This window comes from Fusarium oxysporum, chromosome 1, assembly GCF_000149955.1.
Source record: "Fusarium oxysporum f. sp. lycopersici 4287 chromosome 1, whole genome shotgun sequence".
Taxonomy (NCBI): domain Eukaryota; kingdom Fungi; phylum Ascomycota; class Sordariomycetes; order Hypocreales; family Nectriaceae; genus Fusarium; species Fusarium oxysporum.
In genome coordinates this window covers 4566830-4593787 of record NC_030986.1, presented here as the reverse complement: position 1 = coordinate 4593787, position 26958 = coordinate 4566830, and the positions used below count along the sequence as shown (strand labels likewise).

Here is a 26958-nt window from a genome sequence, read left to right as displayed (position 1 = left end):
GATTAAGCGAGCATTAATAAAAATCAGACAGTCCCTCTTACATTTTGAGTAGGTAATCAGCCAGTAGCCGTGGCTGTTGGATTACACCCAAAGTTTCGTTATCTCTGCGATGAATATCAGGAGCATTAGATTCGTTATGTGCTAGTGTACAATGTAACATCTCTCTGCTTTGACCCATATCATTCAGTCCTTGATAGTACCTCGGAATCATTTACGTATTTATCTTCGGAGACCTTTGTTGGTCATCATGACGGGCATCTCTTCCCAACTTTTGCTCCTCCAAAAAAGACCATGTTTAACATCATGCCCATACACAAGCTGCGAACCCTCTCAACGTGGAAAATCAAATGCAAATATAATTCAACCGACCTGATTTTGGGCAAATAAATGCAACTGCAACCCCAAACGCCAAGGCTATGCGGTAAAGGAATGGCTTCCGGCGAACTTTTTCCCTCAATACGCGGGTTCAAAAAGCCTCAATAAGTTCTAAAGATAACCAAATGACCCCCTTGCCTTATGCAAACAACAGCAATGACTGCACCGAACAGCAAGTATTGAGTTCGAGATCCAAGGAAGGACTCGGCACTGTGATCTAAAAGGCAACTTTGCCTCCGTTCAGGCGGAGTGGTACTGGTCCAAGTGGCCCATGAGAAGGAAGGATTCCCTCGTCTGAGGACATGGAAGATAGTGAAGACAATGAACTGAATCCCATATGACCCTTTCCAAACCCTCCATTGCGCCCCATAGAGATACCAGGGTTGGCCATAAGAGCATCGGCTCGGTCAAAGACATTCCCGTGGAATGCCGCTGCGAATGAACCACTTTGCGGCGTGGTGGGAACTGTCGCCTGCATGGCGGGGCCCAAAGCAGCACTCTGTGGCGTGATCGGGACTTGAGTCGGTGACATACCGCGAGGGGGGTAGTGTATCTGCCCGTTCGGCGTGCCTGAGGGATGGTTGAAAAGATAGTGCCAAGGGGACTTGGAGATGATGTTGCTTGTTTCCTTAATACTCTGCTGAATCGGTCGTAATCGTGCCCTGGTATCAGGAGGCAGTGGAACACTGTTGGGGCCGTACTTGATCTGATAGATCATGTCCGCCCAAGAGTGACTGAAGTTGTTACAGAGACTCCAGAAGCTCGCTTGTGTTCGAACTCCAGGCTCCTTGAGCTTGATAAGTGACAGTCTGTTCTTGAGAATCTCCGTCTGTTGAATGACATGTCCACACATGGTTATCAAGGCTTTCCAGTGCTGAATTACACTTTCTGGGGTCCTCTGATACATGGCGTTCCTCAAACCACCTGTTAGCTGGGCTTGGAAACTGGGAAGTGTCCCCATAACGAGATCAGTCGACCTTTGCAAGGATAGGAATATCTTCTCAAACTGCCGATCTTCTTCTGTGAACTCGGAAGAAATCCCGCGGCTACCTATCGAGGAGAAAGATTCTCCTGATCGAGGAGTGGCCGATGCAATGGTGGCGGTTCGACCATTGCCATTGAGGTAAGCCGCAGAAAGGGGTGTAGGCACGGGTACATCTGTAGCAACACGCAAATTGATCGGATGGTGTACCAGAGTGCCGTTGCGGTTGCGAGCTCCTGTTGACCTACCAACAGTGGGGGTAATGGAAGGTTCACGTGCATGCGCCCTGAGAGTACGCTCACCCATCTGGTCCCCCTTGGAGGCTGCTTGCCGACGCCCATCCTCTGCGCTAACGGACGACAGTGTCACACGTAGTTCCATGATACTATTATAGAGCAACATCAGAAGCGTTCGAATATATCGAGCATCTCCGTTGTTCACGAAAGTATCGATGTTATCGGCTAAAAGTGTACAAACGTGGCCATATGCGCTAACCAGAGTTTGACAGGCTCGATGGACGTTTTCGTTCTCTCTTTGGGAACGGTCGTCGAGGTCGACCAAGGCGTTCTCGTGTTTCTGGATTTCCTGCTCCAATTCCTCAACATGGGAGTTGGTGTTGTAGAACACAATCTCAAGGCTAGATCGCTTAGCAGACCCATCACTCGTCAAGCTCATGAGCATCTGGATCATAGGATGGATCTGAAAGACCGAGTAGAGGATGCCCTTAGCAGCTTCAATGACTGGATCATAAACTTTTGATTCTCGCCTCCGCTCAGGGAGGACAGAAAGACGTCTCACGTAGATCGGACGTGCCAAGTATGGTTCCGTTGGGGTCGCAGGGCTCTTCGTCGTTGCTTGGTTACCTTGCATGGCAGATCCATGACTCAGGCCACGATAATGACTAAATCGATTATTCACTTGCATCTCATCAAGTGTACCAAGGTCAGAGGGTTTTCTCGAGACAATTCCCATGCGCCTGTTGCGACTCTCTGATCGCTCCGCCCTCAGTAGGCTTTCTGAGTTGCTACGAACACGTTCATTGACATTGCCAATCGTCAATGGCATGACACCGGGTCGTCGAAAAGCGCTGTTTTGTTGGGAAAGTCCACGATAGTGTGATCTCGATGGTATCGGAGGCGCCCGTGATCCAATATTGGGAGAACGAATATCAGGCAAATCCGCACCACTTACTTTGACAGGGAATCTCCCACTTGCAACCCTTTTCAATGGGAAGCGAGGGGTTTCCGCGCCCTCGCTAGATTCGTCACCTGTGTTATCAGATTCGGATCGGCCGTTGACAGCATGCTGCTTAAGAAACCTTTTGATTTGTAGCGTTACCGCCACCTCCGTAACTTCGTTGTCTTTCTGAATGCCCTCATGTGGGGGGCTTGCGGCTTGCACTTGTATTGCATCTCGTGGCGGAAAGTTAATGGGATTGCCCTCAAACTTGATCACTTGTAAGGACCCCATATCGGCAATACATAGTGGCAACTCCCGTATTTGGTTCTTTGGAATAGACAAAACTTTCAATGACGAGAGTCGCACAATATCTGTAGGAAGACTTCGAAGTTGATTTCGGCCAAGGTCAAGGATCTCCAATGATTTCAAATCGCACAACTAGCCAGGCTGTTAGAAAATATCTCGACGCTAAGGAGGGAGACATACAGGCATAGGAAACTCCTTGATCTGATTGCCCCGGATGTTGAGATATCGCAATGATGTGCATTCAGAAAAGCGAGCGGGTAATGTTGTCAGTTGGTTATGAGACAGTGCTAGTCTGGAGACCGTATAGGTATCAGTATCCGACCGCGTTGCTGAAGATGGTCCCATGGAAACGGACCGCTCCAGATCACCCTTGACAATATCCACAACTTCATCTGGTAATTTTTGGATCCCTTTGCGACTGAGGTCAATTGTGACTCCGGTTCTGAGCCCTGTGCTGACGGCGCCTGCTTCAGCAGCTTGGCTCTCGCTTTCGATGGCATTTTGCATTGCCTCACGCGCGAGACTAATAACCTGAGCTGCCGACATGCCCGCGGCAGAAAGAGAGGAACTGGAGGGAACGCTTCGCAAGGAAGGAATAGGAGGAGGAGGTGGCGGTCCGTTAGACGTGGCCGCTGAGTTTGGGACTGGACGTCGTCCAGATATATGGTTTTCGGGTAAGCTTCTTGGGACTGAAGCCTGCGATGCAGAACCGACGGACGAGCCGGCGAGTCGATCTGGCCGTTCCATGGCGGACAGTCAATATGAGGAATGCGCGGCTCAAGTAAGAAACGTGGGGAGGCGCGCCGGTGGAGAAATCGATCGAGGGGGGAGCCGTTGGAATTTTATGACGATATGTCGATGCTTGAAGGATGAACCGTTTCAGAAGACCTCTGTTGCCGTGTCTGCGTTCGTCTTTTGACCAAAGCGTAGGCGCAAACCGAGGCCTGTCTGTCTCAGTGAAAGTCAAGCCTGCGATCGGTATCTCTAACGTTTAGGCCAATCAAGGCTGTATCGACGACGAGATCGATAAGGTCATGTTTATATATTCGATCGGGGCCAAAAAGGCAGCGCGTTGTTCAGGTTTCGGGCCTGTTTGTATCGAGATAAGTGTTGGAATTAAAATCGAGCGTACTGCTTCGTCGAGACTCAAATGAGACTTGCCGATGGCAGCGATCGACGAGAACCCGTTGGATGGAGATACTCCAAAGACAGGATTTGGAGAGAAGGGTTGAAGAAGAGGAATGCTGCGGGAAGGGCCGTAATGAGCTGATGCAGACTCGGGAGGCGATGAGGTCGGGCTGAGATTCCGTCTTTGGTAAGTAAGTTTTGCAACACCATGGCAGGATGTAAGGTAAGGCAAGGTAAGGGTGGTGAAAATACCTAGTAACCGGGATGACCCCCGTTAGATCTCCCCTAGCCCTTGGCAGTTTGAATGTGGACTGGCTCTGGATATCAAAAACTCAAAACAGAGTCAAACAAACAGAAGGTCGAAAGTGAAAGAGAGCTTGATGAATGGAGGGTGCTCAGGCACATGCTGCAGCCGATGTAATGGGGGTGAAGGCCCGCTGTACCTTTGACAGGTACCTACTAAGATAGGTACTGACTGATTGTCTGTCCCTTCTTAACGCGCCACTCAAATATAGTAGATTGGAAGGTCAGGTACCTTCGTCTATGTTGGTTAAGGACATAGAAACACAGAAGTCTGCTCTGGCTACTGATTCATATCAGTTAATAAGTTGCAGTTCGATTGTGTATTTTCTCAGGAGTACCAGCTTCCCCCAATCGCCCCTGGCAGTCCCTTGTCTCATGCTTGGATAGGGGATAGCGCATCAGATAGGGGTAACAACCCATGAAAGTGTTTTGGTCAGCACTTCACGGTTCAATGGTGGGGCCGCCTCAGCGCCAACGGACAGTTGGACCCATCGTAAAGTGAAACACAGTGCGGGGCGGCTGGTCTGGAGGCTGAAGTCTAACGTGTGAGGAAGAAAAGACCAGGAACAGTACTATGGTAGAATAATTTATCATCTTCTATGAATGACTTGTGAGCAATTGAATTTAATCTTCAACAATTCACATTCTGGTAAGTCAGGGCAATTTTGACTCAGTCTAATCAACATCAGGCTACGGATTTTTTTTTATTTTTATTTTTCATTTTTTTTTCTTTTTGAATTATAACTTATTGTTATTCAAAAGACGAGACCTCACCCCCAGAAACCCTTCTTTTTCTTCCTCGCCGCACGTTATTGCACGCCTATTCAGGCACCGAGTGGCTGGGGAGCCAGCCACACAGTACGAGTTTTGAACAAGCGAGTCCAACCTCGGTGTGAGAACTCCAGATTTTAATCCCTGGAGCTCATAATCCATGTTTCTCTCATTACTTACAAATACATAATAACAAGAATCAGGAATCCTGTTTGTCAAGAATAGAAGAATTGTTGCAAAAGAGAGACGCACTAGGTCGCATCCCTTCCTCCCTGAAGCCTACCGACAGTACGGAGTAACTGTGTTCTTTGACACGAAGCAAAACAAGACGAGGAAGCACTACCTAACTGCTAGCATCCATGGTAAACGAGGGGTAAGGTATTGATGACCTATGAAACAGCAAAGCCAACACCATCGTTGATGGACATCTACTGTATCAGGGCCTCGGGGGGTAATAAAGCTTCTGACGTTACAAAAATGGCGCCAAAATTAACTAGTCTAAAGGTATATTAAGATACACTAAACTTACCTCAGTATTTTCGTCCTTTAGGACAGAGGCCCTAGCAGGGGTTGCTTTCGTTGGAGGGTGGACTTTGAAGATGTCTGGCTGTGCTGTCTCGGAGGATGAGGCCCCTGCCCCAACCAACAGCGGGTAATGCAAGGTACACAGTAATTACAGATTCACTGAATACGCCCGAGAAGAGCCAGTGAATAGCAGAAGCCTTTTTCTCCACGTCATACAACGCCATACCACCTACTAAGCGTTCGTGCTGTCAGGAAACTGTAGCAATTGAGTTTGTCTGATGGCCCTAGAAGTTTGTCTCAACAGCCGCCCGCTAAGTTGTAAGGTAATGGATGGATATGTGTTGTGATACTGTCCTCGTCCCAATACAAAAAGCACGCCACGTGACCTTCACTCCTACCTCTACCTCCGGTATAAGGTAGACAGATATCAATTCTTCTATTTTCCACTAGGTAACCCAACAGTACATTTGTGCATTTTGCTCGGGCATGAGGTGCTCCAGAACCCCTGCCAGTCACTTCCTTCGTTCGCAAAAGCAATAGCGTTGCAAGGCTGTTAACAGTGCTGATCCGGTGGACCACAGCCGATTTGACTGCCAAAAGCAGAAACAGATCCTCACCAAACAAGCTCCAACAGATTGTAACTCTGTAAGTTAGAGAGCTTGCATTGAGATAGACTAAAACGATAACAGTAAAAAAAAGGGCCAATCATTATCAACAAGCGCCGGGAAAGCGGTTCACCCTTGCTTCGATCTACCATGAATTGATTCACTCGACACGCAGTTGTAGAGTAATACAGTAACAATCATTTACTTTCTTCGAAAATCGTGAACGCCGCCATGCCACCTTTGAAAAGAACAAGCTCATGCACAGACATTGGCTTTACTCTTCGTCGCCAATTTCACAAGGAAGATTTCAGGTATACGAATTATCCGCCTTCCTCTTTTCGTTTTGCTTTGTCCGTTGACATTTACCAGGCCTCACCAGCGTGAAATCATCGAAGCTGCTCTCGACGGCTTCGACGTTTACGTCCAAGCAGCCACGTCCTTTGGTAAAAGTCTTTGCTTTCAGCTACCAGCAGTCATCGACCAAGGCAGTGAGTTTTCGGCCACTATACATCTTCCTTCCTCTAATTATGAGTTTAGTTACCATAGTTGTTTCCCCTCTCTTGAGTTTAATGGCAAGAAACTCGAGCCCACCATTGTTACGAAATCTAACATCATCAGATCAACCAAGTTGAAGCCCTAAAAGCCTCAGGTATCGAAGCCAACTTTTACAGCAGCATAACTCCTTATGATGATCGGCGCCGCATTGAGCGCGATCTGGAGAGCGGGCATCCAAGGACCAGGCTATTGTATGTCACGCCCGAGTTATGTTCTGGCTCACGGTTTCGCGAACGGCTGCAGCTAGTCTACAAGCAAAAGGAGTTTGCACGTATCGCCATTGACGAAGCTCATTGTGTGTCAGAATGGGGCCATGACTTTCGAAAAGACTTCAAACGTCTATCTTGGTTTCGAGACACTTTCCCAGATGTACCAATAATGTGTCTTACTGCTACGGCAAACCCGCAGTTCGGCAAGACGTACTATCTATTTTAAAACTTGATCAAACTCCAGAAAGAACAAGAGAGTTTTTGATGAACCCTCAACGTCAAAACTTGCATCTTGAAATTCGGTACACCAAGGACGAAGAAGATAACCGCCTACAGGATTTTCTACGATGGATTAACGCTGTTTACGACCGTCGTAAACATGGTGAGAGAAAGGCAGAACTCGAACAGGTGAATGAAAGAGTCGAAAGTGTTCCTGGGATTATATACACTATATCTCGGGATGAATGCGAGTCCCTGGCAGCCTCCCTTCGTTCAGAAGGCATTGGGGCCATGCCTTTTCATGCCAGGCTCACCAAGGAAGTCAAAGAAGAAACACTCGCCCGGTGGATAAATAACGAGTCTGGGTACGATATCATTGTTGCCACGACCGCCTTCGGCATGGGTATTGACAAGAATAACGTACGTTTTGTTGTTCACTGGCGTATTCCCAAGTCTTTCGAAGGCTACTACCAAGAAGCTGGCCGTGCTGGTCGAGATGGCAATGCAAGCTATTGCTTTCTTTACTACAGCCGAGAAGACCTGGAGCGCGTCACGAGATTGATCAGATCCGATGCCAAAGCTGAGACGAATCAGATCGCCAGACTCAAGAGTTTGCAGGCGTTGGCTCAATACTGCGAAGACACTGATAAGTGTCGACATGCTGCCATATGCAAATACTTCGGAGAATCCAGCACGCCAGACTGCGACTTTGCTTGTGATTGGCACAAGGATCCCCAAGAACTTGAGATGAGATTTATGAGGGGCTTAGCAAGTGAAGAATGGGTGAGCACGCAGGCGATGCAGGGCACTTATGATGATGGGTATTATGACGAGTAACGAAAATGACATCTCACAAGTGTTATTCCCTGACAATTTACACGAGTTTAGTATGTGATGTGTCGATTTTGATATTAGTCCATAACTGGCCACTGAGATTGGCCGTCTTTACTAACAGTTGGGAAACCGAGAAGGTCGGGTATGTCCCACTCAATAAGATTGCTCTAGCTCATATTGTTAGAAAGAATTACTCCACTATACGAAGCATCACTCACATTTGAGAAAATATCCGTGCCAAGAAAGTCGCTACTCAAACTATCCGAGGTTATTGCTGATTCATGGGGTGTTGTAACTGCTTGGATGTCTCTGAGCATTGCCACACAGTCGCGGAGCGTCGATGTTACAGTCTCATGTACCGCTGGCTTCACAGGATGGCCCGCTTCCAATGCTCGAATATGTGCCAAGTGAGCATTCGAGAAGAGAAGTCTCTTAAGGCTGAGGTTGCCCCGTACGATCATGCAGCGAAGTTGCACATATATCTCTTCGAGGGTCTTGATCATGGGAGAACGGGTGGCTTTTGCCATCTCGCTGAGAATATCAGGTTCGTGTGTTGGTGTCGACTCATCCTGAAGTTCAGTAATGATCTCGAGGGCCAAGATGAGCATAGCATCAAAACTCAATGCACACTTGAAAAGACCACGTCCAACGAAAGACAAGCGAGACAAGTCATCCCATACCTGCATCGGCAAGCTGAAGTCGGCGCCTTTACTCCCAGAAGCGATGACCAGGGCAGACTCAACACACACCTTGCGAGAAAGGTAGAACCGGGGATCGGTCCTTGCTTGGAGCATGAAGTCGCGGTGAAGAAACATAACGAACCGGCGAAGATGTATGTCGAGAAGTTTGCGATGGAACTCATTCGCCTCAATGCTTGATCCCTTTCTTATGTTCATCGGATTATGTTGTGTTGAATGGAAGAAGGCGGCGACATCTCGGCACGCCGTGCGCAGCTGTGATCCTAAAGCTAGTGCTTTTTCATATGTTTTCTCTTGTCGAAAGTCGTTCAGTAGGCCTATGACTTCAACTCTCAAAGGTAGAGATTTGGCCAGCATTATTTGCAGGTACGAGTCTGTAAATTTGTCCATTGGTTTTGGTGCCCCTGGAGAAGTTGACTCCAGGTCCGAGTCATCGTAGTTGGATGGGATGGAAGCATCAAAGTCTTGTTCTGAAAGCTGCAGTGGCAAGCCGAGATCTAGACATGACTGGACAGCCAACTCCAGCACAGTGGCCCATAGTCGAGCTCGAAACTCCCTTTGGAAGAGTGTCAAGCCAACAAATAGCTTCGGATCGCGGTGAAGGCCCATGGTGATGGCGGCGCGCAGTAGCGAGCCCGAGGACAGCCATGACGTTGCTCCGCGACAATTGAAGGTCGATTGACGGGCGATGATCAGCAGACAGAATATCTGCAGACCATCGAGATTGTAAGTGGTCTTTTCATTTGGACCTGTGAGCCACCACTGGGCATTCTGAACCCATGTCTGCGCAAGTCGCCACAACTGGTTCATCTCTTCCTCCGTGTCAAAATTGGCAAAGGTAGTCCCAAGGGCAAGAATCAAGGTCAGTCTGACGAGAGATATAGCCGGTACAGCTTGTGTTTCCTCGCCTGCCCATATCCGGTCGTACTCCCTCTGAAAGGAGGGGATATGGACGATGCGATACAAGGGTTCGAATGTGCGGAGATAACAAGCAATGAGTTCATCGCAAACCACCTTGGAGGGCAAGGTCTCACGAAGGTCCTGGATGGGCTGATCTAGTGTTGGAAAGTTCTGTTTCTTGAGACCAAAACGTAGGATGCGAGCTTCTTTCAAAGCGTCGTAGAAGTCGGATTTGGCATCCTCCCATGATGGCTCAATCTCGACGGGATGGAAATTACCTGAAACAGGAAACTAAGGCAGTGAAGATCAGTATGAGAGCTCGAGTAGAGATATCTGAGATTTACCTTCTCTGCAGTGTGAAGCCAATGTGTTTGGCCAAATAGCTTCGTCTTTTCAGGTACATGACGCAGCCTGGGTGTAAAGGGGGGGATTGAGGTTGATGACTGGGCTGAGGTGGATGTTTGAGGGGTTGGAATAGTTTTTGAAAGACAGCTATGTGAATTTGACACAGTCCTATCACTGTTTTCAGGTTGTGGTGGTCGGTTTACTGGGCTGCGGTGATGTGCTTCTGGATTTCGCTGTGTTGCTGTAACAGCTCCCTGTCTTTCAGCCCGTTCAGCCGGCACCGAGGTGCAGACTTCAGAACTCCGAGTCACTACAACAGGACTCCCGTCACGATAAGAGCATTGCATCGGTGCCCGAGCCCGAACACAGCCGTTACAAGGTTGGCCCAGACTACACCGAATCTTGCGGCGCCGGCATTGCTCACAAGACCGAGCGGGTCGCCTTCGACGGCGTTTGGGAGCTGGGGGACTTCCAGCAGAAGATACATCCGAGGATTCTCTTTGCCGCATCGCGGTCGACATTCGATGTCGGGTTATGCAATAGTAATAGCGGATATGTATGTAATGTCTGTGTATATGAGTGAGGAGCATCAAATGCCGAACACTATCCCCGAGGTTTCTTAGGTCCGAAGAGACAAATGATAGTCAGCCAAGTCCGGTTACCGAAGTTTTATGCCCGACACTGAAGTTCGGACTTATTGAGGTGCTTACCCTGGAGAACAGCCGATAATTTTAATATTCAGGTGGCTAGCATTCACACCATGAGGTTTATGGGCTCGCAGTCAAAAGGTTGTTGGTTTTTATCATCTTTATAGGGTATGCGCTTAGATTTCATTGGATATATCGTCGTCGGCCGGCCTTCGGAGGGTTTCCCTTGCATCATGTCCATAGATCAATACTTTGGTGTTCTGGCTAGCCAGCCAATCGCCAGAAGACCCAAACTAACACAATCAACAATCAACAAGCACCTTGCACACCCATCACTTGGCAAAAGTATTTATCTGAAGAAGTCTCGTCCGTAAGCATATCTTATACTTTTAAACAAAAGTAATACGAGTCAATATTGAAGTAGATCGAATGTTGAAACCCGTGAAATCTGCGAGGGCTCAGCAAGTATCTCTTCCCTAAAACTCGGCACGTCAACTGAATATCGCTGTCAAGGTGATTTTGCATTTCATTAGCACATTATTCTGAAGGCAATTTCGTCAGTCATGAGGAATTCAGTATTCAAACCCACAAGATAGATATGATGAGAGGAGCTTGCTTCAAGGCACAAAAAATGGCAGACAACGTGACGCCAAGACCTGTTCATGAGCGCTTGTGTTGTCGTGACATAGTAGGAGACCTGGTATCTTAAAGATGAGACAATTCGAGAAGCAAATAGATGCTAGCCCAATATCCCCCCAGTCCGTCGCTTGCGAGGCCCAAGAATCCACGCCAGTTATTATTATTACGTATTAGCCAACATGGACTTTCTTTCTGTTCAGCCCAATTCCCAGGACTCGCCCCAGATCTCGTTGAGATTTATACCCAACAACTCCAGACTCGGATCCAGGTTGAAAGGCTGAGTGGGATCGCCTCCCATCATCCATGGGGCCTGACTTGGGTCGATCGGAGCCGTAGGCATTGTCGGCGTAAACGAGAACGGTGTCACCGACTGGATACCAATATTAGGAAACGCCCTGCCATGGAAGTCAAGCTTCATTACCTTTGGCCGGTCATGCAGCGGTATATTAGGCGTGGGCCCAGGTCCCATGTTGCCCGGCGGCACGCCGTTCATGGCAGCTGCAAGGTGCTCCCCAGAAACTGGAGGCTCCTGGTTAGCAAGGAGACGGTAGTGCAAGTTGACGAAGCGTTCTGCTGATGTCGACTTGGCGACTTCAGGCTCCTTGGTTCCCAGGTGGGCCTCAAGCAACCCCAGCGCCGCACACATGATAGAATATCCCCATGGCTCATTGTTGCCACATCGTAATAGACGATCCTCCTTCATTGCAATGCACTTCTCAATCAACTTGAGTGTGTGGTGCGAGTTTATCATGATCATGTTGGTGGAACCTCTGGGCTGCAACATTGTGACGCTACAGAGGTTGATGGCTGTGGTCAGCGCATCTTCTCTGAGAAAGTTCAGACTCCGAACGCCTTGTTCGTACAGTTTGTCGTGTAATAAGACGATGTCTCGTGCTGCATTATAGTATATGATTTCAGAGTACTGGTACTTTGAGTTTTGCTTCCGAAGCTTGAGATATGGCTGATGCAAGGGGATGATGTACTGCCTCAACTGAACATGCAGCAACGTGTATGCGATTAAAGGGTTCTTCTTTCCCTTCACATTTTCCAGGTTCATATCCCATGACGGGAGGGCATCAATCTCCTGTGTCAAATCGTTGGTGTATCGAATTACTTGGTCATAGTCTATTTCAGACGATGGACCAGTAAGAAGACGACTAAGCTCCAGACGTAAAAGCAGGCTCTGACGAGCCAGATGCTGGAAGGAAGAGAATGTATACTCTTTGACAGGTTTTGATGGTGGGAGTACAGTGGTACTCTCATCAAAATCATCATCGTCTAAATTGCGAGGGGCGTTGGTGTCGTAGTGAAGCTGGCTAACCAGAGTTGGCAGGCAATGGTCAAAGGAGGCCTGCATGTCGAATTCTTGAACTGTTGCCCAAATTCGTCGACGCATTTCCTGGTGAAAAACGGTGATCTTTGCTGCCATGTGGCTTGGCTCACGATGTAAGCCGACAGCAATTCCGTCCTGGATGAGTGCACCAGAGCCTGTCCAGAAACGCTTCTTCTTGATAGTGTTGACTCGCTTCCCAAGATACAAAAGGCATGCTACTTGATAGTGGATCAAGCGTCGGTGCTTCTGGCTTTGTTTTGATGACCACTCGTCACATGCCTTGATCCATCGTTCTGCCCAGTGACGAGCATTCGACATCATGCCGATGAACTTGAGGCTTTCGTGAGTATGAACGCAGCTTGCAACAGCCATCATTGCAAGGATAAGAGCCGTGAAAGCGGCATAACGTTTGGTAGACCCGGGTGCCCAATACTCGGCGTATTCCTTCTTGAACGTAGGAATGTGAACAATGCGGTGCACCTGCTCGAACTGGTCGAGATAAACATCAATAAGTGCATCGGACTCCTCCTTAGTTGGCAGTAAAGCCTCCAGTTCTGGATCGGAGTCCTCGAATATCTTTTCACGGTCCTCGCGTCGTCTCTTTCGGTCTTTACGGTCATGGAGAATAACTGGACGAAGCCACTCATCGGCCGTCTCCTTCATGAAAGGGCACAGACCTGTAAGCTAACCCATTCGAGCCTCTCAAGGTCCTCAGCCCCACGGGCCCTGGAACTTCGCCTGCCCTCCGCCGAAACCTGGTTGCTCTGGCTCTCAACGATATCATGCTTTTTGGAATCTCTCAAGCTGCTGGTGCGGTTATTATTTTGTACAGCGAGTACATGTATGGATGGGGCACCTTTGAGAGTTCTCGATTCGTGTCTGTTTTGTCGGTAGTGCCAGCCAGGGTGCTCCCATCGAAAGACACACCAGACCGAGAGATTTGATTCTTAAGTTGAACTAGCTCAAGCTCCAATCGGCGAATTCGATCGTGATCTTGGCGTACGAATTCGGGATCTCGTGGGGACAAACCCGTTGCGGGATCAACGAAGCGGCGAGAGTCTAGCTGGGCGAAAGGCGGCGGAACTCCCGAGGAAGCATTCACGACCTCGCCGTTACGAGATTCATAGCTGCAGCGGTCGGGAGTGCCGCTCTTGATGCAACGCTCGCACGGGAAGCCTCGGTCGCACGACAGCTTTCGGCGTCGGCACTCCAGACAACTGAGGCGGACACGCTGCCGTTTGCGGGCGGGCGGCTGGCCCGAGTCATCTCGGGACCCAGGCTTTCGGTCACCGTCCGAGTCCGGGGTCTCACTTCGGTCTGAGGAAGCCATAATCGATGACCGGAGCTTATCCAGTGTTGTGCGAATGCCGATGCGGATGCGGTTCGGAGTTACGAAGGAGGAGGAGGAGGAATCGCTCCACCAGCAAGTGAGAAAAGACACCTTTATCAATCAGATCAGATAATATTGGTAGAAGAGTTTTTGCTTGTGCCGAGCGGAGATACGAAAGCATGGGCCTTCCAGGTGTCGTCTGTGAGGTCAGGTGACCGTCTATCTAATGCTACCATGACCAGTCAGGAAACTGAGAGACATGTTGGACAGCTAATTGATACAATTCCCATGTGAATTGATCCAATAGACGATTACGCGCCTCAGTATTTGATTGTTTCAATTTGTATGTATTGCCTATCTCGTTCAGGCTCCTCGGAGTTCTGAAGAGTCACCTCTGCGTCAAGATGGATCTACTATCAGCTGGATTTATAATTTGAGATGACGCCAGTCAACCTATTGTCATCCATCTTTGACGTACCAAAGCTAATTCCTTGTCGCAAGAATGAGCAGATTGTCAAATAATATCACAGGAAAGTGGCCCGACAACAACCGGATCCTCTAATCATCGGAATAGAAATTCGATATAACGAGCACTCACAGTTGAGATTCTCAATGATTCATTAATAAGCGGAGTGCAGCTGCAGGGACCTCTTCAATGACAAGGCACTCACATTGGATCCAATGCTAACTACCTAACTAACGCGGGGTGAAATGGCCCTCCAACCTGAAACTGAAGACTGACTCGCATATGGCGGTCAACAGAAGGTCAGGTTCGTTCTGGAAACACCTTTTACTTGACAATTCGGATTGAAGGACATACTCTTGGCGTAACAGTTGGCAAGAGGTTGTCACACCCAAACCGAAGCTTTTCAGACGAGTCTTCACGAAACCATATTTGCAACACTGCAATGTCTAGGATACTCATCCATTGGATCTTTGGCCAGAAGGCCACAAAGGATCACACGGTCCGTACTGCACTATTCTGGAGCTGTCGTTTCACCTGAAGCACACAGCAATTGTGGTACAACGCTGCCCCAGTTTTTGCTCCAATTTGTTTTGCCAAAAGCTGCCAAACGTCGCTGCACGATCTTGAAAGAGGCTTTAAAACCGTTGGTTGATTTAAGAGCTATTGAAGCCGCGTGTTTGCTATGTCGTGCATTAGTCCGATAGGGTACGGGCTAAGGAGGTGTCAATGCATTTACCACAAGTTTCACTTTCTTACGGGAGCGAGGAGGTCAGCTCAACAATCAGACCGGAATATCCGAATTAAATCTCGATAAAGTCACAGATCAAGGAACCGATGTAAATAGCATTGCAGCTAATCCTCCCAGCGGCCCGTGTAAGATCACTTCCGCTATTTTGAGACGATCCTTAATGCTGGATGCACCTTATCCATGTTGTATGCACAGGGGGCTTCATATAAAAACCGGGATGTAAGAACGTACAGGGCTAGTACTAGTCTTGTTACAGCTGGATGCGGTCTTCATGCCTACCTAACTCGGATGAAGCCCCTTGCCTACGTAGATCTGGGGGTTTATATATATGATAGTTAGGGTAACCCATGTCTTGCAATATTTGAGCATCCTGCCATTCCTCTGTTTGTGTTCACTTCTTCAACATCACCAGCCCTAATGCTACTGGACGGGTATGAAGCTCACATCTTGGGCGATCTGCTCGTTAGCACTCGCTGCTGGAGTGTTTGGCGCTGGCAGACCTGAACTCTTCAAGAGTCTACCCCGTTGTACTGTGAGTCTGAGGTTTGGATGCAGTTTTGCGCTCGTACTAACAATGACTTGAAGATCTCATGTCTTGAAAAGTATGATAACTCGGATTTCGAAGCCGTTGATATGTGCAACAACGGGAATGTCACGCAGGAGCTAGACGACTGCTTCGCAGACAAATGCCGCGATTTCGAAAGATTCGGTGCGCCAATCATTCTGAAACACAAATGGGATAGAACTAACAAGCTCTAGATATCGCAAAGATCTATGCCAATGCCTGTGACAACAAGCCAAAAGACAACCGGCATAATCACTATGTTCTGTTAGTTGCAGAGATACCAGCATGGATCTCTCCTTGGCTTAGGCTGTATTCGAGCTGGGTTACGTACGAGAGTCTTTCTCTGGATGACTATGTAATGGTAGTTTGTGGAGTAAGTTGGTACCCGGTATCATAGATCATCAAACCTAACCAGCTTTTAGTTGTTATACACTGTCTTTGCAACTCTGATTCACTTTGGTAAGTCGCATCGCCGAATGAATATGCGCTTGTGCTTACCAACCTCCTTAGCCCACTCTGTGACAGGAGATACAATCTTATGGAATGCGGTTCCAGAATACATTACAGACGGATTAAAGGTTTGTTTGCAAGGTGCAGTTTTGAACCCCAGTATGTTAACATTGAACTACCTAGCTTGTTTTCATGGCCGACATCTTCGAGCTTGCCTGCTCGTGTCTACTTAGAGTCGCGATCCTTCTCGTATGCCTACGCACATCGTTTTCTGGCAGATACATAGTGATCACAGCCGCGACCCTTTTACTCACCATCCTCTCTTCGATTGCTCTGGCCCTATTGAGAGTATTCCGATGTTCACCAATTGCATTCGCCTGGGAAGGTTGGGAACCAAATGGAAGAGATGAGGAAACAGGAGGTTGCTTGGCTCAGGACTCACTTGCATATGCGGCTTCCTCGATCGACATATTCCTAAACCTGGCGCTCCTTGCTATGCTTTCTCACCTGATCTTTAGTCGAATTGCAAATGACACAACATCTTGGTTGCAAAACGCTATCGCAATTGCGTTGGGAGCATTCGGTCTGGCTGTGTCCAGTTTTCGACTGCACCTTCTGATCTATTTCTTCAAGACGGCGCAACCAGTTTGGAGATATCACGAACGAATCGTTTGGATGGACGTTGAAATTTCGATCTTGATTATATGGGCATGCCTGCCTATATGGCAGTCCTTTACAGATCCGGTGCCCCCGAGGGATGTGGAAGAGACCAACCACCTGCCACAGATAACAGAAGAGACCAATATGCCGGAAACACCGTCAACCGATACGAAGATGCCGAGGCCGAGTCTATGTCAGAGGGGGTTGTTCGGGATCTTGGCAAGGGGACGGCCGAAGAAACCAGTCGAGTCGAACTTACAGCTGGGAGACAAAACTTACGGAAACGTCAGAACAGAAATTCAAGGAGGCCAGAGGTTTTCTATGATCTCCCAATTGACGGGCATGATTGGTATCCAGGTCCGAACGAGGACGATTAGGCATGTGCACGAGAGTGGATGGGACGCGGAGAAGGGATCAGCAAGAGAGAATATAGAGGCTGCCTAACGATTAATGAACTTAAAAATCAATAATGAATAGTAATTCTTCATCAAACAAATTTCGACCAGATTGCAGCTTCATACTCCAACAAAACAGTAAGAGCTCGCGGCAGAGAAAATATAACTTACGCGATGACGGCCAATTACAACACAAATAAGAACGGCAATGCCACAAAGTTCGATGTGTCTATCAGATACTTGGGTCATATTTCGATGATTGTACTTTCTTCACAATTATGGACGTTCTGTTTTTTCAATTTATTCACATGTAACTATCCTTGTCTCTTTATGGCCTCGGAAACCGAGTTTTGGCAAATAGTTGGGCTCCACTTTCAACTTCACACCCACCGACTCCGACTCAACGCTCCTATCTGCTTCAAACACTCAGCGAAGCTGCATCTAAACGAAGACCACAGTGACCCAACAGAGGAATTTATAACATCTGACATCGACAAAAATAAAACAAAATGGCCTCTGCCGATGATGCTCGCAAGAACCGCATCGTGTCGCATATGAACAAGGATCACACCCGAGAAATCTCCTATTATCTCCGTCATTATGCCCATCTCTCTGCCTCAGCTGCATCCTCACCCGTGCTCAAGGATACTGATCTCAACGGTATGACTATCAAGTCAAATGATGGAAGAGAGCACTTTGTCCCTTTCTCGCCTCCTCTCTCCAGCTGGGCCGAGGTCAAGGACCGCATCATCGAAATGGCCAACACAGCCCGTGAAGGACTGGGTCTTAGCGACGTCATTATCACAGCCTACATACCCCCAGAGGGTTTCGGAATTTTTGTCACAGGATCAGTTCTTTTCTACTTCTTCTGCGCTGGGACACTGCCGTGGGTACAGCCTGGCACTCGCATCTGGGAGCTGTTGAACGAAGGGTTCCCTGGGGGCGCGACCTTCTTCCACTGGCTTGTCAACGCCATCTTTTGGCCCGTCATCGGTATCCATCTTGTTGAATGCTTCTTCTTTGACAGGAAGCTTCAGAGGCACGGCGTTGAGAGATTCTCTGGACAGTGGTGGCTTTGGCTCTGCAACTGCTTCTTTGAGGGTTTCCCTGCCTTCAAGCGCGTGGATGGCATTGTGGCACGGAAGCAAGATAAGAGTGGCAAGTCTCAGTGATATGGATGCGGCGAGTTTAGAAAGAGTCCACCTCTATAAAGTGTCGAAACGCGGGCGGTGGCATTGTATGGATGAATGTTAGTTGGAAACTCTGATACTCCTTTGACTTGGTGTGAATCTGGCAAGCACAAGAGTGGTTACTATCATGATGTGATGCATAAACTATGGATGAAGGGATTTCAAGTGGTACGAAAGCAGGACGTATCGTTGCCATGATCGATTACACACAGCTAGAAATAGAGAAGATGACGAGAGATGTTAAGGGTAATCGATAGACCGCCTCAAGGCTTTCAAAGACATACTAGCACAATAATCCTATTCTCGGGTTTCTTCCTGTTTTCTGGCTATATTTTCTATTATTTTGCGGCATGTCATCCACAAATATCTGGTTTCGATATCGTTAGAAGCGCCTATCACTGACCACCTTCCGCAACGAAGAGGATGCTCTTTTGAATCAATAGAAGATCTTCTGCAGACCCAGCCCCCTGCTAATTAGAACCCAAACGGTCAGATCTACGAATATGACTTGGAGACAATTACTTTCAGGTTATACAGCTAGAGAGGTTTGAGGTGTCTTTGCAGTGCAGCGCTACGTCTCCTATGCATCAATGGGATAATGTGATTCCTTTTGTGTAAACTGGTAATGGGAGTTCGAGATATCTTGACCCTCTTTCAAGGAACGCAGGTGTCGTTAGGAAGAGTATAAGAAAGTTTCGAGAGAGTAGAAAAGGGCTCTTGATAAGTCTGTGATAAGGTTGTATGTATATATTTGGTAGAATGACTACAAATCACCAGTGTGATATCAATAAATGAGACGTCTTATAAGACGCTGTTGCATGTATCTGAATTTTCAGCATCGGCTATGGATCCGTACTCGTTACAAAAGTGGCAAAAGATACAGGGCGTTTTCTTCTCGATGCCCCTACACCTTGTCATTGTAAATCAACTCCATTAGATATTCAGCTTGCCGAGTAAATGCTCACTTTCCGAGCCCATACGTGGTACTCGAATTTCCTCCGTGCGAGGCATCCGAGATTCGGTGTCCCGGATAGACCAAACTGCTGTGCATCTGACATGCTTTATCTGCAGAATTCACTTGATAGCCGCATTTCAGCGCGGGGGTCGCGTCGTGAACAACCACTTGGATTGCTTTGTGGAAGTTTGCGAACCATTATGCTGTCGCCTCACCTGCGGCAGAATATTGATAGGCGCTGAAGAAACCCAAAACGGCATCGCCTTGTTTACAACTGACGCCAAATTGAGGCTTTCGATTCGTAGAATCGGTTTGATGTGTTGACAAGTAAGTCATACATGTAACATGACATACATACTAGACTTACCTGCATGAAAGTCAACGTACTCGATAGCCCACTGGTGCCCGCGAGATCACTCCTCCTGGCCATTCACGAAGCTTTTGGATGGTTGTCATCCAATATAATTTCAGCCCTCAGATGAGTCCTATCAGTGTGTGATCTCACTCGGAGAAGCCACACCCGGCTTTGCGGAGTTCGCAATTGCGGGAGATTGAATGTAAAAGGACTATCGTGAGGCTCTCACCAACTATTTAACCCTCACACTCCCCGTCTTTGCGTCCGCCAGGTTTTAGTTCAATGAAGATTATCTCGAGACATTCTCTCTTCGATATCAGGCAGAATTTCACTCAAACCCCTTTGAACTCTATTTATTTGCAACAACCAAGTCCACACATCAACTGAGCTAGAACTAAATATGCAAATGAATCGATCAGCCAACTTTTGATAATGCCCTCTGTGGTGGACAAAGCAAGTCAATTCTCCTTGCAACATAGACGCTACGCCTTCGCAAACCGATACCTTGCTGGAAAGAAACGGTTCACAAAACTCTGCCATCAATTCAACTTCTCCTCATTGATTCAACACCGTCGTCTGGTTTACCAGCGATCGGATATGCCTCAGCAAGATTCGGAAGAACAAGTCTTTGTAACTAGAAACAAGAGGTCTTCCGCATCACCCGAACCCACTCAGAGCCACCACTCTCAACAAGTATCACACACTCTCGCTTCAAATAGTTGGGCATGTACTGACTGTGCTTCCAGAACCCTTCAAGTGGTGGATCAAATAAGCCCCGGGCCAGCAACGACCAGGAGAGCGGTCAGGGCCGTCGAGGTTCGCCTGGCGCTCAGTAAGTCATCGTCATATCAAAGTCCATCTTCATGATGAGGCCACTAACACGACCTAAGAAGCGGTCAAGACAACTCACCCGCTGCAAGAATCCGTCGCGAGGCCATAGAAAAGTGTGAAAAGCTTCTCAACGTGCCCTTCCCTCACAGTGTTGAAGTGCAAGCCGCCGATCCCAATCAATCCGACGTCGAGCCCACGAACCCGTCGGCGGCCTACCTGGACTACTGCATCAACAAAGAACTGAGACGGCGTAAACAGAACATCGTTGATAATTTGATGGCTGCAATCTCGGAATGTGTTGAAAGAAGACTGGAAGCACTCGAGGAAGAGTGTGAGCATACTTCCGGATCACATACTTCGCGTGCTTTCCAGGCAGGAAAACACATACCCCAGTCAGCTGGCCAGAAGAGATCCAAAGGTCAAAGTGGTAGAGACGAAAGTGAGAATGAGGAAGAAGGAGACGACAAGTTCCGTAGAAAGAAGGACAACAAGAGGACAAAAACCACAAAGGACGACTCTCGCCCTCGGTTTGCTTGTCCTTACCATCAAAGGGACCCCAAGAGATTCGGCACTGAGAGAACATGTTGTGGTCCGGGGTGGTTTGAAATCGGCCGAGTAAAGTGAGTCAAACCTACCCCTTATCAAGGCAATTTACTGACAGTTACATCTAGGGAACATCTCGAGCGAAGACATAGTCTGTCTCCGCATCGATGCAATCGATGCCTTCGCCGGTTTGACGATGAGAAAGATCTGAAGAAGCATCAACGGATGACGACGCCGTGCCTAGTAAAAGAGACAAGCAGCCTTCAACGAAACCTCCTGGATGGCTACGACGAGGAACAAGCAAAGAAACTGAAAATAAGAGTGAGGATGAACCCTGTTGAGAAGTGGAGGGAGTGGTATTGTGCTCTATTTGATGTCAAGCCTGATTCTCCTGACATTCCTTCACCTTGTAAGTTACAGGATCTATTCCAAACACACCCTAAAATAGACAAAGACTGAGTCATATTCCAAGATTATGATCCTTCACTCTTAACCACTCGGGCGCCAGCCGTCAAGGTCGAAAACCCTGACGAATGGCGTGACTACTGGATCAAGGCAAAGCCAGCAATTCAACACCAAGTAGCCATGGCAGTAGAAGATGCATTCACCGACTGGGAACCTCAAATGAAGGTGACTGTCATGGAACGTCTGCAAGAGCTGCCACGCATAATTGCAGATAAGCTTCCTTTCCCGGGACTCAGTCCAGAGGAGACGTCCACAGCAGCTGACGATTTTGGGCTTTACTCCTGCTTGGACTATTATTCATTTGCCCCAGAAGACTTGGGAGAGCAGCCTTTCGACTTTCAAGCCATAGACGACGGGGCTATGCTGAATAACTCGGCAACGTTAGATATGAATGAGTCCACGGATTCCTCAGACGCATATCAAGCCAGTGACAGCTCGGCCACGTCTCTGGGAGACGATGCAGCATACCAACAAGTCGACTACAAGGCAGCCGTGATGCCAAGTAGCATTGATTTTAGCTTTCCAAATAATGGCGGGTATTACTAACACCTGGACTTATATCATGAGCTGTCTCCGTCAGTCCGGACCTTCTTTCATGTTTTTCATATCCTGTTTATGTCCTTTCTATGTTCCTTTATGACAAGAAACCAATCACTCACTCTCATCTTACTTCTCTTTAGTCTCTCTTATATGGTATTGGCGCTTTCTTTCGCAAGGTGCCCGACCTCGCGAAATATCACATTCGCTATGGCAGTCATGCCAACATCAGTGGAAAACGGATATCTGAACCCTATCTCCTATGTGAGAGTGTAAGGAGGATGTAAATTTATCATTTTCGCAATGTTGTATGTACTACGGAGCTAGTTGTGTTGAAAAATATTCCTTTGTGCAACATTAGATACTTCAGCTGTAGGTGAAGCATCCCTCAGTATCGGCAAAAGACAAGGCAATCAATCACCGTCTGTGCATACACCTGACTTGCATATGAATAAGATTCATGACACAGTATAGTAAGGTTTGGGAGGTAAGATAAGAGATACATTCATTATTTCTGGAACAGTCTCCGCCGGTAGGCCTCCCGCATATAGGCGGGGAAGGCCTTCTTCATTGATCAGACACAGTTTCAAGAACATCATCCTGTAAATTCTTCTTTTCAACTTAATACTCATAGCCATTCTTCCCCTTGGATTTAGCTGCTCGAGTACGAGGAACAACAACATGATTTACCTCACAGTTCTATATTTGATAGTAAGGCAACTATCGAGTACACCGGAGCTTTAATAATCTATGACTGACCAACTTTCTTAGCTTAGCCTTGTGCTACTCGTAATGGCAATGTAAGTCTCAGTTTGGTCGCATTAGCAGGTGAAGTCTGACTCTTGTATAGAATTGTCCCACGTCCGCAGTTCAAATCTCTCACTCGCGATCTCGCCAACTCTGTCAATTCTTACAGTGGTTCTCCCGGTTCTAGGGTTTCTTAACACAGCTTTCTATCCTAGTATTCGCCGTACTACTAAGTCGTCTTCTAGCGGCGTAGCTAAGCTTGCTCCTTTGATTGTCCAGGTCCTTCAAGCTCTTATCACCACTATCCTGGCAACACTACTTCTAGAGCGCGCAGTGCCGTCGGAGATGATGGGATGCATGCTCGATAAGAAGTGGATGGGTATGTTTCGTGCTCATGATGCACGAAGTATACGATATATTCAGGATGCGTTTGACTGCTGTGGTCTGAACTCAATCCGAGACCGAGCCTATCCTTTTCCAAATACAGCGCCCAGCAACTGTGCTGAAACATATAGAAGAAGAAGTCCCTGTCGTGAGCCTTGGTCAGGAGCCTTACAGAAACTGTCATTGTTGGACCTCTCTGTCGTCCTCGTCGTCGGGCTAATCCAGGTATGCTGAAACCGAAATTCCAGCTCCGTAAGGATTCAGATACTGATATCAAGTCAAGATACTCGTACTCCTCCTAACCAAAAAGAATTCCAGCTGGTTGAGTAACTGGCGAAACCATGACCGTGGACAATCAGAACAACATCGCGATGGCCGCCGCCCTTTACTGATCGACAGGGAGAGGGATGTCATCGAGGAAGAAGAGACTGCCCCTGAGCGTCCAGAGAGATCATCACCGGGTTACGGGAGTGTACATGAGAATGAATCGGGTCCCAGAGTCGTGCCATCGGCCGTTATCGAACGGAACAACTGGACCGAGGATTAAGTTTACGGCATGAAAGTACAACCGAATTCGAGGGCCAAAATATGAAGCGTCAATGAAGGGCACGAGTTAAATGGGTAGACGCCTGGCTTCTGGCTTGTTGCCGACTGTGATTAGGGGTGTGTAGCGTCGTAATATATATCCTTTGACAGCCTGCCTATCTGTCATCAAGGTCCATGTAGCTCACAATCAGCCCTTGAGTTAGGCAGTCAGCAATAGATCACCAGTCAAATCGAATAGGAACGGGATCGTCACAAGATATAAGTCTTGGTGGGTATCGAAAATTAGATATCTCAGATATGTCCATATTCTGACATATAAGCCGTAAGGCAACCCGCAGTGCTGGCATCTAGTGGTGTCTATAGTATATGATCGGTTACCTTCCTGCTTCCTTACCCAGCTTCTCCAAAGCAGCCTCATACTCTCCCACTCTCTTTTCATCGATTTCCTCAATCCTTGTTCGCTCAACCTTTTGAGCTCTCTTGACTCCAGCGCCCTTGGCAATCTTGCCCCAGAACCAACCACTCTCATCATCGCCAACGAGTGTCCATGCACATCCTGACCTTCCAGCTCGAGCTGTTCGACCAACTCGGTGAACATAGCCGGCCACACTAGGCGGTAGGTCGTAGTTGATTACGTGGTCAAGGTTGGGAAGATCGATACCACGAGCGACAAGGTCGGAGGCGATGAGGAGGCGAATGGGAGACGAGGCAGTAGAGAAGGCCCGGAGAGTCTTGCGACGGATGTGTGTTGGTGTGGTTGACGTGAGTGTGCCAATGTGGTCTGCCAAGGAGGGATCCAACAGGGCGAGTAGTCGTGACAAACGAAGTGCAGATTCGTTGGACTTTGTGAAGATAAGAGAAACAGGGATGTGAGACTTGAGTGTGCGTCCCGAGACCTTGAGTTTGGCATTGGTCTCTGTGTCAGAATCCGAGTCAGAAGATGTGTCCGAGCTTGTGTCAGAAGTAGCATCGGAGTCGGAGTCGGAGTCAGAACTGGAGCTTGAGTCAGAACTAGTAGCCGAATCTTCAGCTTCTTCGGCTTTGGGTTCCTCTTCGTCTTTGTTCGGGCTTGCCATAAGCATGTCCTGACTGCGGAGTAGATCAAGCAAGTAGAGGGGTTTGAGATTTGTGTCGTGCACTCTAATTGCATGCTCTTTCAACGATACGGGCAGAGAGTGCTCAGCAATCTGGATATCGCCATCGCTCTCCAGAACAATCAGTCGTGGTCTTTGCAGACCCAATTGGTTGAGAAGACTCAGATCTCTTGTGAGCGTGGCACTCAGAATGACCTTACGAACACCAGAAAAGTCCATCTCATGGAAGTCTCGTGCGGTAAACTTATTGATCCGGAACTTTTCCATAACGAGGTCAAGCCAGCCTTGGAAGCTCTGAGCAAGTAGCTTATCCGCCTCATCAACTACCAGCCATCGAACGTAATCCAGGTTGAAGCCCCTTGTTTGTTCCATATGCTCAACCAGTCGTCCAGGAGTGCATATCAGAACATCTATTTTGGAAAGGTAATCAACCACATACCCGTTCATGTGGCTTAATCGAGGGTCTGTGTCCTCCATGTCAAGATCTTGGAGATTTTCTGACGCCGAAAGGCCCCACTTCAGCTGGTTTCGACGTTGTGTCTCCTCTTTTAGCTTCTTGTATGTATCAGGGTCATATCGAAGCTCCTGATCCATGAAGGCTTTCTGCTCGACCTCAAGCGACTGGCTACCAATGGAGATGCCCACTCGCACTCTTTTTCGATCACCACCATCGAATGCCCTAGCGCATAGTTCAAAGGTCTCTTGAGCTTGCTTAACCAGTTCACGTGTTGGTAGCACTACTAGCGCTCGCAGCCTCGTGAGACATCCTTGACTGATATCTCGTACAACAGGCAGGGCATAAGCCAGTGTCTTACCGGAACCGGTCGCGGCAGATATAAGCACGTCTCCGCGTTGCTTGCTTGTTGGCAGCAGGAGAGGGATTGCGGCAGTCTGCACAGCGAAGGCATCTCGGAATCCCTTCTCCTCTAATACTCGACAAGCCTTGGGTATGATATCCAGTTCAGCGAAGGGTGTGCGTGTGTCTTGAGAAACACGGATAGGATCCTCGAGCCAAGAGGGTAGAATCTTGTAGTTCGGCTTTGAGGTCGTCAGAGAGCTAATCGGCTCTGGTTGAGGCAAAGGTTCGAGGCCGTGTAGTTCGCCCTGATCCTCTTCATCCCGTTCGTCCGCGGGCAGCTCACTGGCAAGCTTAAGAGACTTCTCTAGCTTGCTCATGACCGTCTTGTGGCGCTGGTTTGTCTGCAGTTCATCTTCTTGTTCCTCTGCTGGCTCAGTTTCCTTTTCCTTCTTTTTCTTTTCCCTGCGCTTTTGTCCTTTATCTTCCTCGTCTGCTGCTGGTTCGGTAGGTTCAGGGATATTCTCGACCTCTTCGATGGGTTCTGCCGCGTCGATCATGGATACATCCTCGTTGCGATCTTCGTCCTCGGGAGCAGGTCTGTGAGGAACTTCTGATTCTTGCTCTTCATTCTTTGACTTCCTCTTTCTCTTCTCTTTCTTTTCCTTCACATCTCGTTTCGGCTTTTCCTTGTCCTTTGCAGAATCTTCGTCCAAAGTCTGGCTCTCTTCGGGCGTTGCGTCTGCTTCCTTGGATTTGACCTCGGGAGCCTCTTGCGCGGGCTTGATGTCGTCATCGTCGCGTTCATCATTGGTAGCTCCAGTTCTTCGCTTGCCTCTTCTGACCTTCTTTTTTTTTTTCGGCGCATCTTCTCCATCCTTTTGTGTAGTTGGCTCTTCTGTCTTGGGCTTCTTGCTATCAGGACCTGGTGTTCCTTTGCTCTCATCTGAAGTATCTAATTTGCGCTTGATATTTTTCGGTGGTGTGTCATCAAAGTATTGAACTTGAGGAGTCTCTATGTGCATGGATTGAGGTATGGGCTTTGCGCTCGGAGGGACGTATCGCGAAAAACTAAAGGCATTCGTTGCAGGAGTAGGAGCAGTGCTGTTTGTAGTTTTTGATGACGAGTGAGGAGGAGAAGCATTCGAGTTGCTTCCACCCTTCGAGTGAGGGACATATCTGGGGTACATTTTCTCGAAAATGCTGTGTAGAATCAATCGCGATGGAGGGGCCCGAAGTGCTTTCAATTCCCAAAATTTTGGGTAGTTCTTGGTCTTATTGAAGTTCTGCCGTCTTACACCGCTAAAATTATAAAATTGATCCGCTTATTGGGGCGCAGTGGAGGAAA

General features: G+C 48.1%; 9 protein-coding genes across 16 annotated transcripts; 5 read left to right on the top strand and 4 right to left on the bottom strand.

Moving 5' to 3' along the window:
* Positions 1-13: 13 nt before the first annotated feature.
* On the bottom strand, positions 14-4563 carry FOXG_00944 (uncharacterized protein). 8 transcript variants are annotated; one of them, XM_018377609.1, is made up of 4 exons: positions 4223-4561; positions 3832-4140; positions 3023-3786; positions 88-2974 (listed from the first exon to the last, which is right to left on the bottom strand). In XM_018377609.1, the coding sequence occupies exons 3-4, from the start codon at positions 3587-3589 to the stop codon at positions 593-595; spliced, it is 2949 nt and encodes a 982-aa protein (XP_018233367.1). In that variant the 5' UTR covers positions 3590-3786; positions 3832-4140; positions 4223-4561; the 3' UTR covers positions 88-592. The 8 variants fall into 8 exon arrangements, with proteins under 8 accessions (XP_018233365.1, XP_018233372.1, XP_018233366.1 ...); XM_018377611.1 differs by having other exon boundaries at positions 95-2974; positions 3832-4152; positions 4223-4350; XM_018377612.1 differs by having other exon boundaries at positions 104-2974; positions 3023-3134; positions 3198-4152; positions 4223-4335.
* A 1426-nt stretch (positions 4564-5989) lies between these two features.
* On the top strand, positions 5990-7994 carry FOXG_00943 (DNA helicase; the record flags this gene model as incomplete). Its single annotated transcript, XM_018377606.1, has 6 exons — positions 5990-6214; positions 6269-6485; positions 6544-6662; positions 6712-6746; positions 6793-7148; positions 7187-7994. Exons 2-6 carry the CDS (start codon positions 6406-6408, stop codon positions 7992-7994), a joined length of 1398 nt encoding a protein of 465 aa, XP_018233364.1. The 5' UTR covers positions 5990-6214; positions 6269-6405.
* Positions 7995-8144: 150 nt separating this feature from the next.
* On the bottom strand, positions 8145-10443 carry FOXG_00942 (uncharacterized protein; the record flags this gene model as incomplete). The annotated part of the gene is made up of 3 exons (XM_018377605.1): positions 8145-8162; positions 8210-9880; positions 9934-10443. 3 exons carry the CDS (start codon positions 10441-10443, stop codon positions 8145-8147), a joined length of 2199 nt encoding a protein of 732 aa, XP_018233363.1.
* Positions 10444-11416: 973 nt separating this feature from the next.
* FOXG_00941 (uncharacterized protein) lies at positions 11417-13883 on the bottom strand (the record flags this gene model as incomplete). The annotated part of the gene is made up of 2 exons (XM_018377604.1): positions 11417-13230; positions 13481-13883. 2 exons carry the CDS (start codon positions 13881-13883, stop codon positions 11417-11419), a joined length of 2217 nt encoding a protein of 738 aa, XP_018233362.1.
* A 1552-nt stretch (positions 13884-15435) lies between these two features.
* Positions 15436-17264, top strand: FOXG_00940 (uncharacterized protein). Its single transcript, XM_018377603.1, has 6 exons — positions 15436-15629; positions 15683-15806; positions 15857-16035; positions 16085-16121; positions 16173-16240; positions 16296-17264. Exons 1-6 carry the CDS (start codon positions 15531-15533, stop codon positions 17214-17216), a joined length of 1428 nt encoding a protein of 475 aa, XP_018233361.1. The 5' UTR covers positions 15436-15530; the 3' UTR covers positions 17217-17264.
* A 257-nt stretch (positions 17265-17521) lies between these two features.
* Positions 17522-18763, top strand: FOXG_00939 (uncharacterized protein). The gene has a single exon (XM_018377602.1). It carries the CDS (start codon positions 17677-17679, stop codon positions 18337-18339), a length of 663 nt encoding a protein of 220 aa, XP_018233360.1. The 5' UTR covers positions 17522-17676; the 3' UTR covers positions 18340-18763.
* Positions 18764-19789: 1026 nt separating this feature from the next.
* On the top strand, positions 19790-22494 carry FOXG_00938 (uncharacterized protein). Its single transcript, XM_018377601.1, has 5 exons — positions 19790-20360; positions 20414-20499; positions 20558-21118; positions 21170-21450; positions 21514-22494. The coding sequence occupies exons 1-5, from the start codon at positions 20100-20102 to the stop codon at positions 22050-22052; spliced, it is 1728 nt and encodes a 575-aa protein (XP_018233359.1). The 5' UTR covers positions 19790-20099; the 3' UTR covers positions 22053-22494.
* A 150-nt stretch (positions 22495-22644) lies between these two features.
* FOXG_00937 (uncharacterized protein) lies at positions 22645-23965 on the top strand. Its single transcript, XM_018377600.1, has 4 exons — positions 22645-22754; positions 22815-22843; positions 22894-23399; positions 23458-23965. The coding sequence occupies exons 3-4, from the start codon at positions 23136-23138 to the stop codon at positions 23719-23721; spliced, it is 528 nt and encodes a 175-aa protein (XP_018233358.1). The 5' UTR covers positions 22645-22754; positions 22815-22843; positions 22894-23135; the 3' UTR covers positions 23722-23965.
* FOXG_00936 (uncharacterized protein) lies at positions 23925-26872 on the bottom strand. Its single transcript, XM_018377599.1, has one exon. The coding sequence runs from the start codon at positions 26798-26800 to the stop codon at positions 24095-24097; it is 2706 nt and encodes a 901-aa protein (XP_018233357.1). The 5' UTR covers positions 26801-26872; the 3' UTR covers positions 23925-24094.
* Between the last annotated feature and the right edge of the window lie 86 nt (positions 26873-26958).

Bases quoted from the DNA above. Each gene is read 5' to 3' on its own strand.
- FOXG_00944 (XM_018377607.1), bottom strand. From the start codon at position 3,589: ATGGAACGGCCAGATCGACTCGCCGGCTCGTCCGTCGGTTCTGCATCG. The intron at 2,975-3,022 runs GTATGTCTCCCT...CAGCCTGGCTAG, and splicing joins TCAAGGAGTTTCCTATGCCT to TTGTGCGATTTGAAATCATT.
- FOXG_00940 (XM_018377603.1), top strand. From the start codon at position 15,531: ATGAAGCTCACATCTTGGGCGATCTGCTCGTTAGCACTCGCTGCTGGA. The intron at 15,807-15,856 runs GTGCGCCAATCA...AACAAGCTCTAG, and splicing joins CCGCGATTTCGAAAGATTCG to ATATCGCAAAGATCTATGCC. The intron at 16,241-16,295 runs GTTTGTTTGCAA...TGAACTACCTAG, and splicing joins ACATTACAGACGGATTAAAG to CTTGTTTTCATGGCCGACAT.
- FOXG_00939 (XM_018377602.1), top strand. From the start codon at position 17,677: ATGGCCTCTGCCGATGATGCTCGCAAGAACCGCATCGTGTCGCATATG.
- FOXG_00938 (XM_018377601.1), top strand. From the start codon at position 20,100: ATGCCCTCTGTGGTGGACAAAGCAAGTCAATTCTCCTTGCAACATAGA. The intron at 20,500-20,557 runs GTAAGTCATCGT...ACACGACCTAAG, and splicing joins CGAGGTTCGCCTGGCGCTCA to AAGCGGTCAAGACAACTCAC. The intron at 21,451-21,513 runs GTAAGTTACAGG...TCATATTCCAAG, and splicing joins TCCTGACATTCCTTCACCTT to ATTATGATCCTTCACTCTTA.
- FOXG_00937 (XM_018377600.1), top strand. From the start codon at position 23,136: ATGATGGGATGCATGCTCGATAAGAAGTGGATGGGTATGTTTCGTGCT. The intron at 23,400-23,457 runs GTATGCTGAAAC...TATCAAGTCAAG, and splicing joins TCGTCGTCGGGCTAATCCAG to ATACTCGTACTCCTCCTAAC.
- FOXG_00936 (XM_018377599.1), bottom strand. From the start codon at position 26,800: ATGTACCCCAGATATGTCCCTCACTCGAAGGGTGGAAGCAACTCGAAT.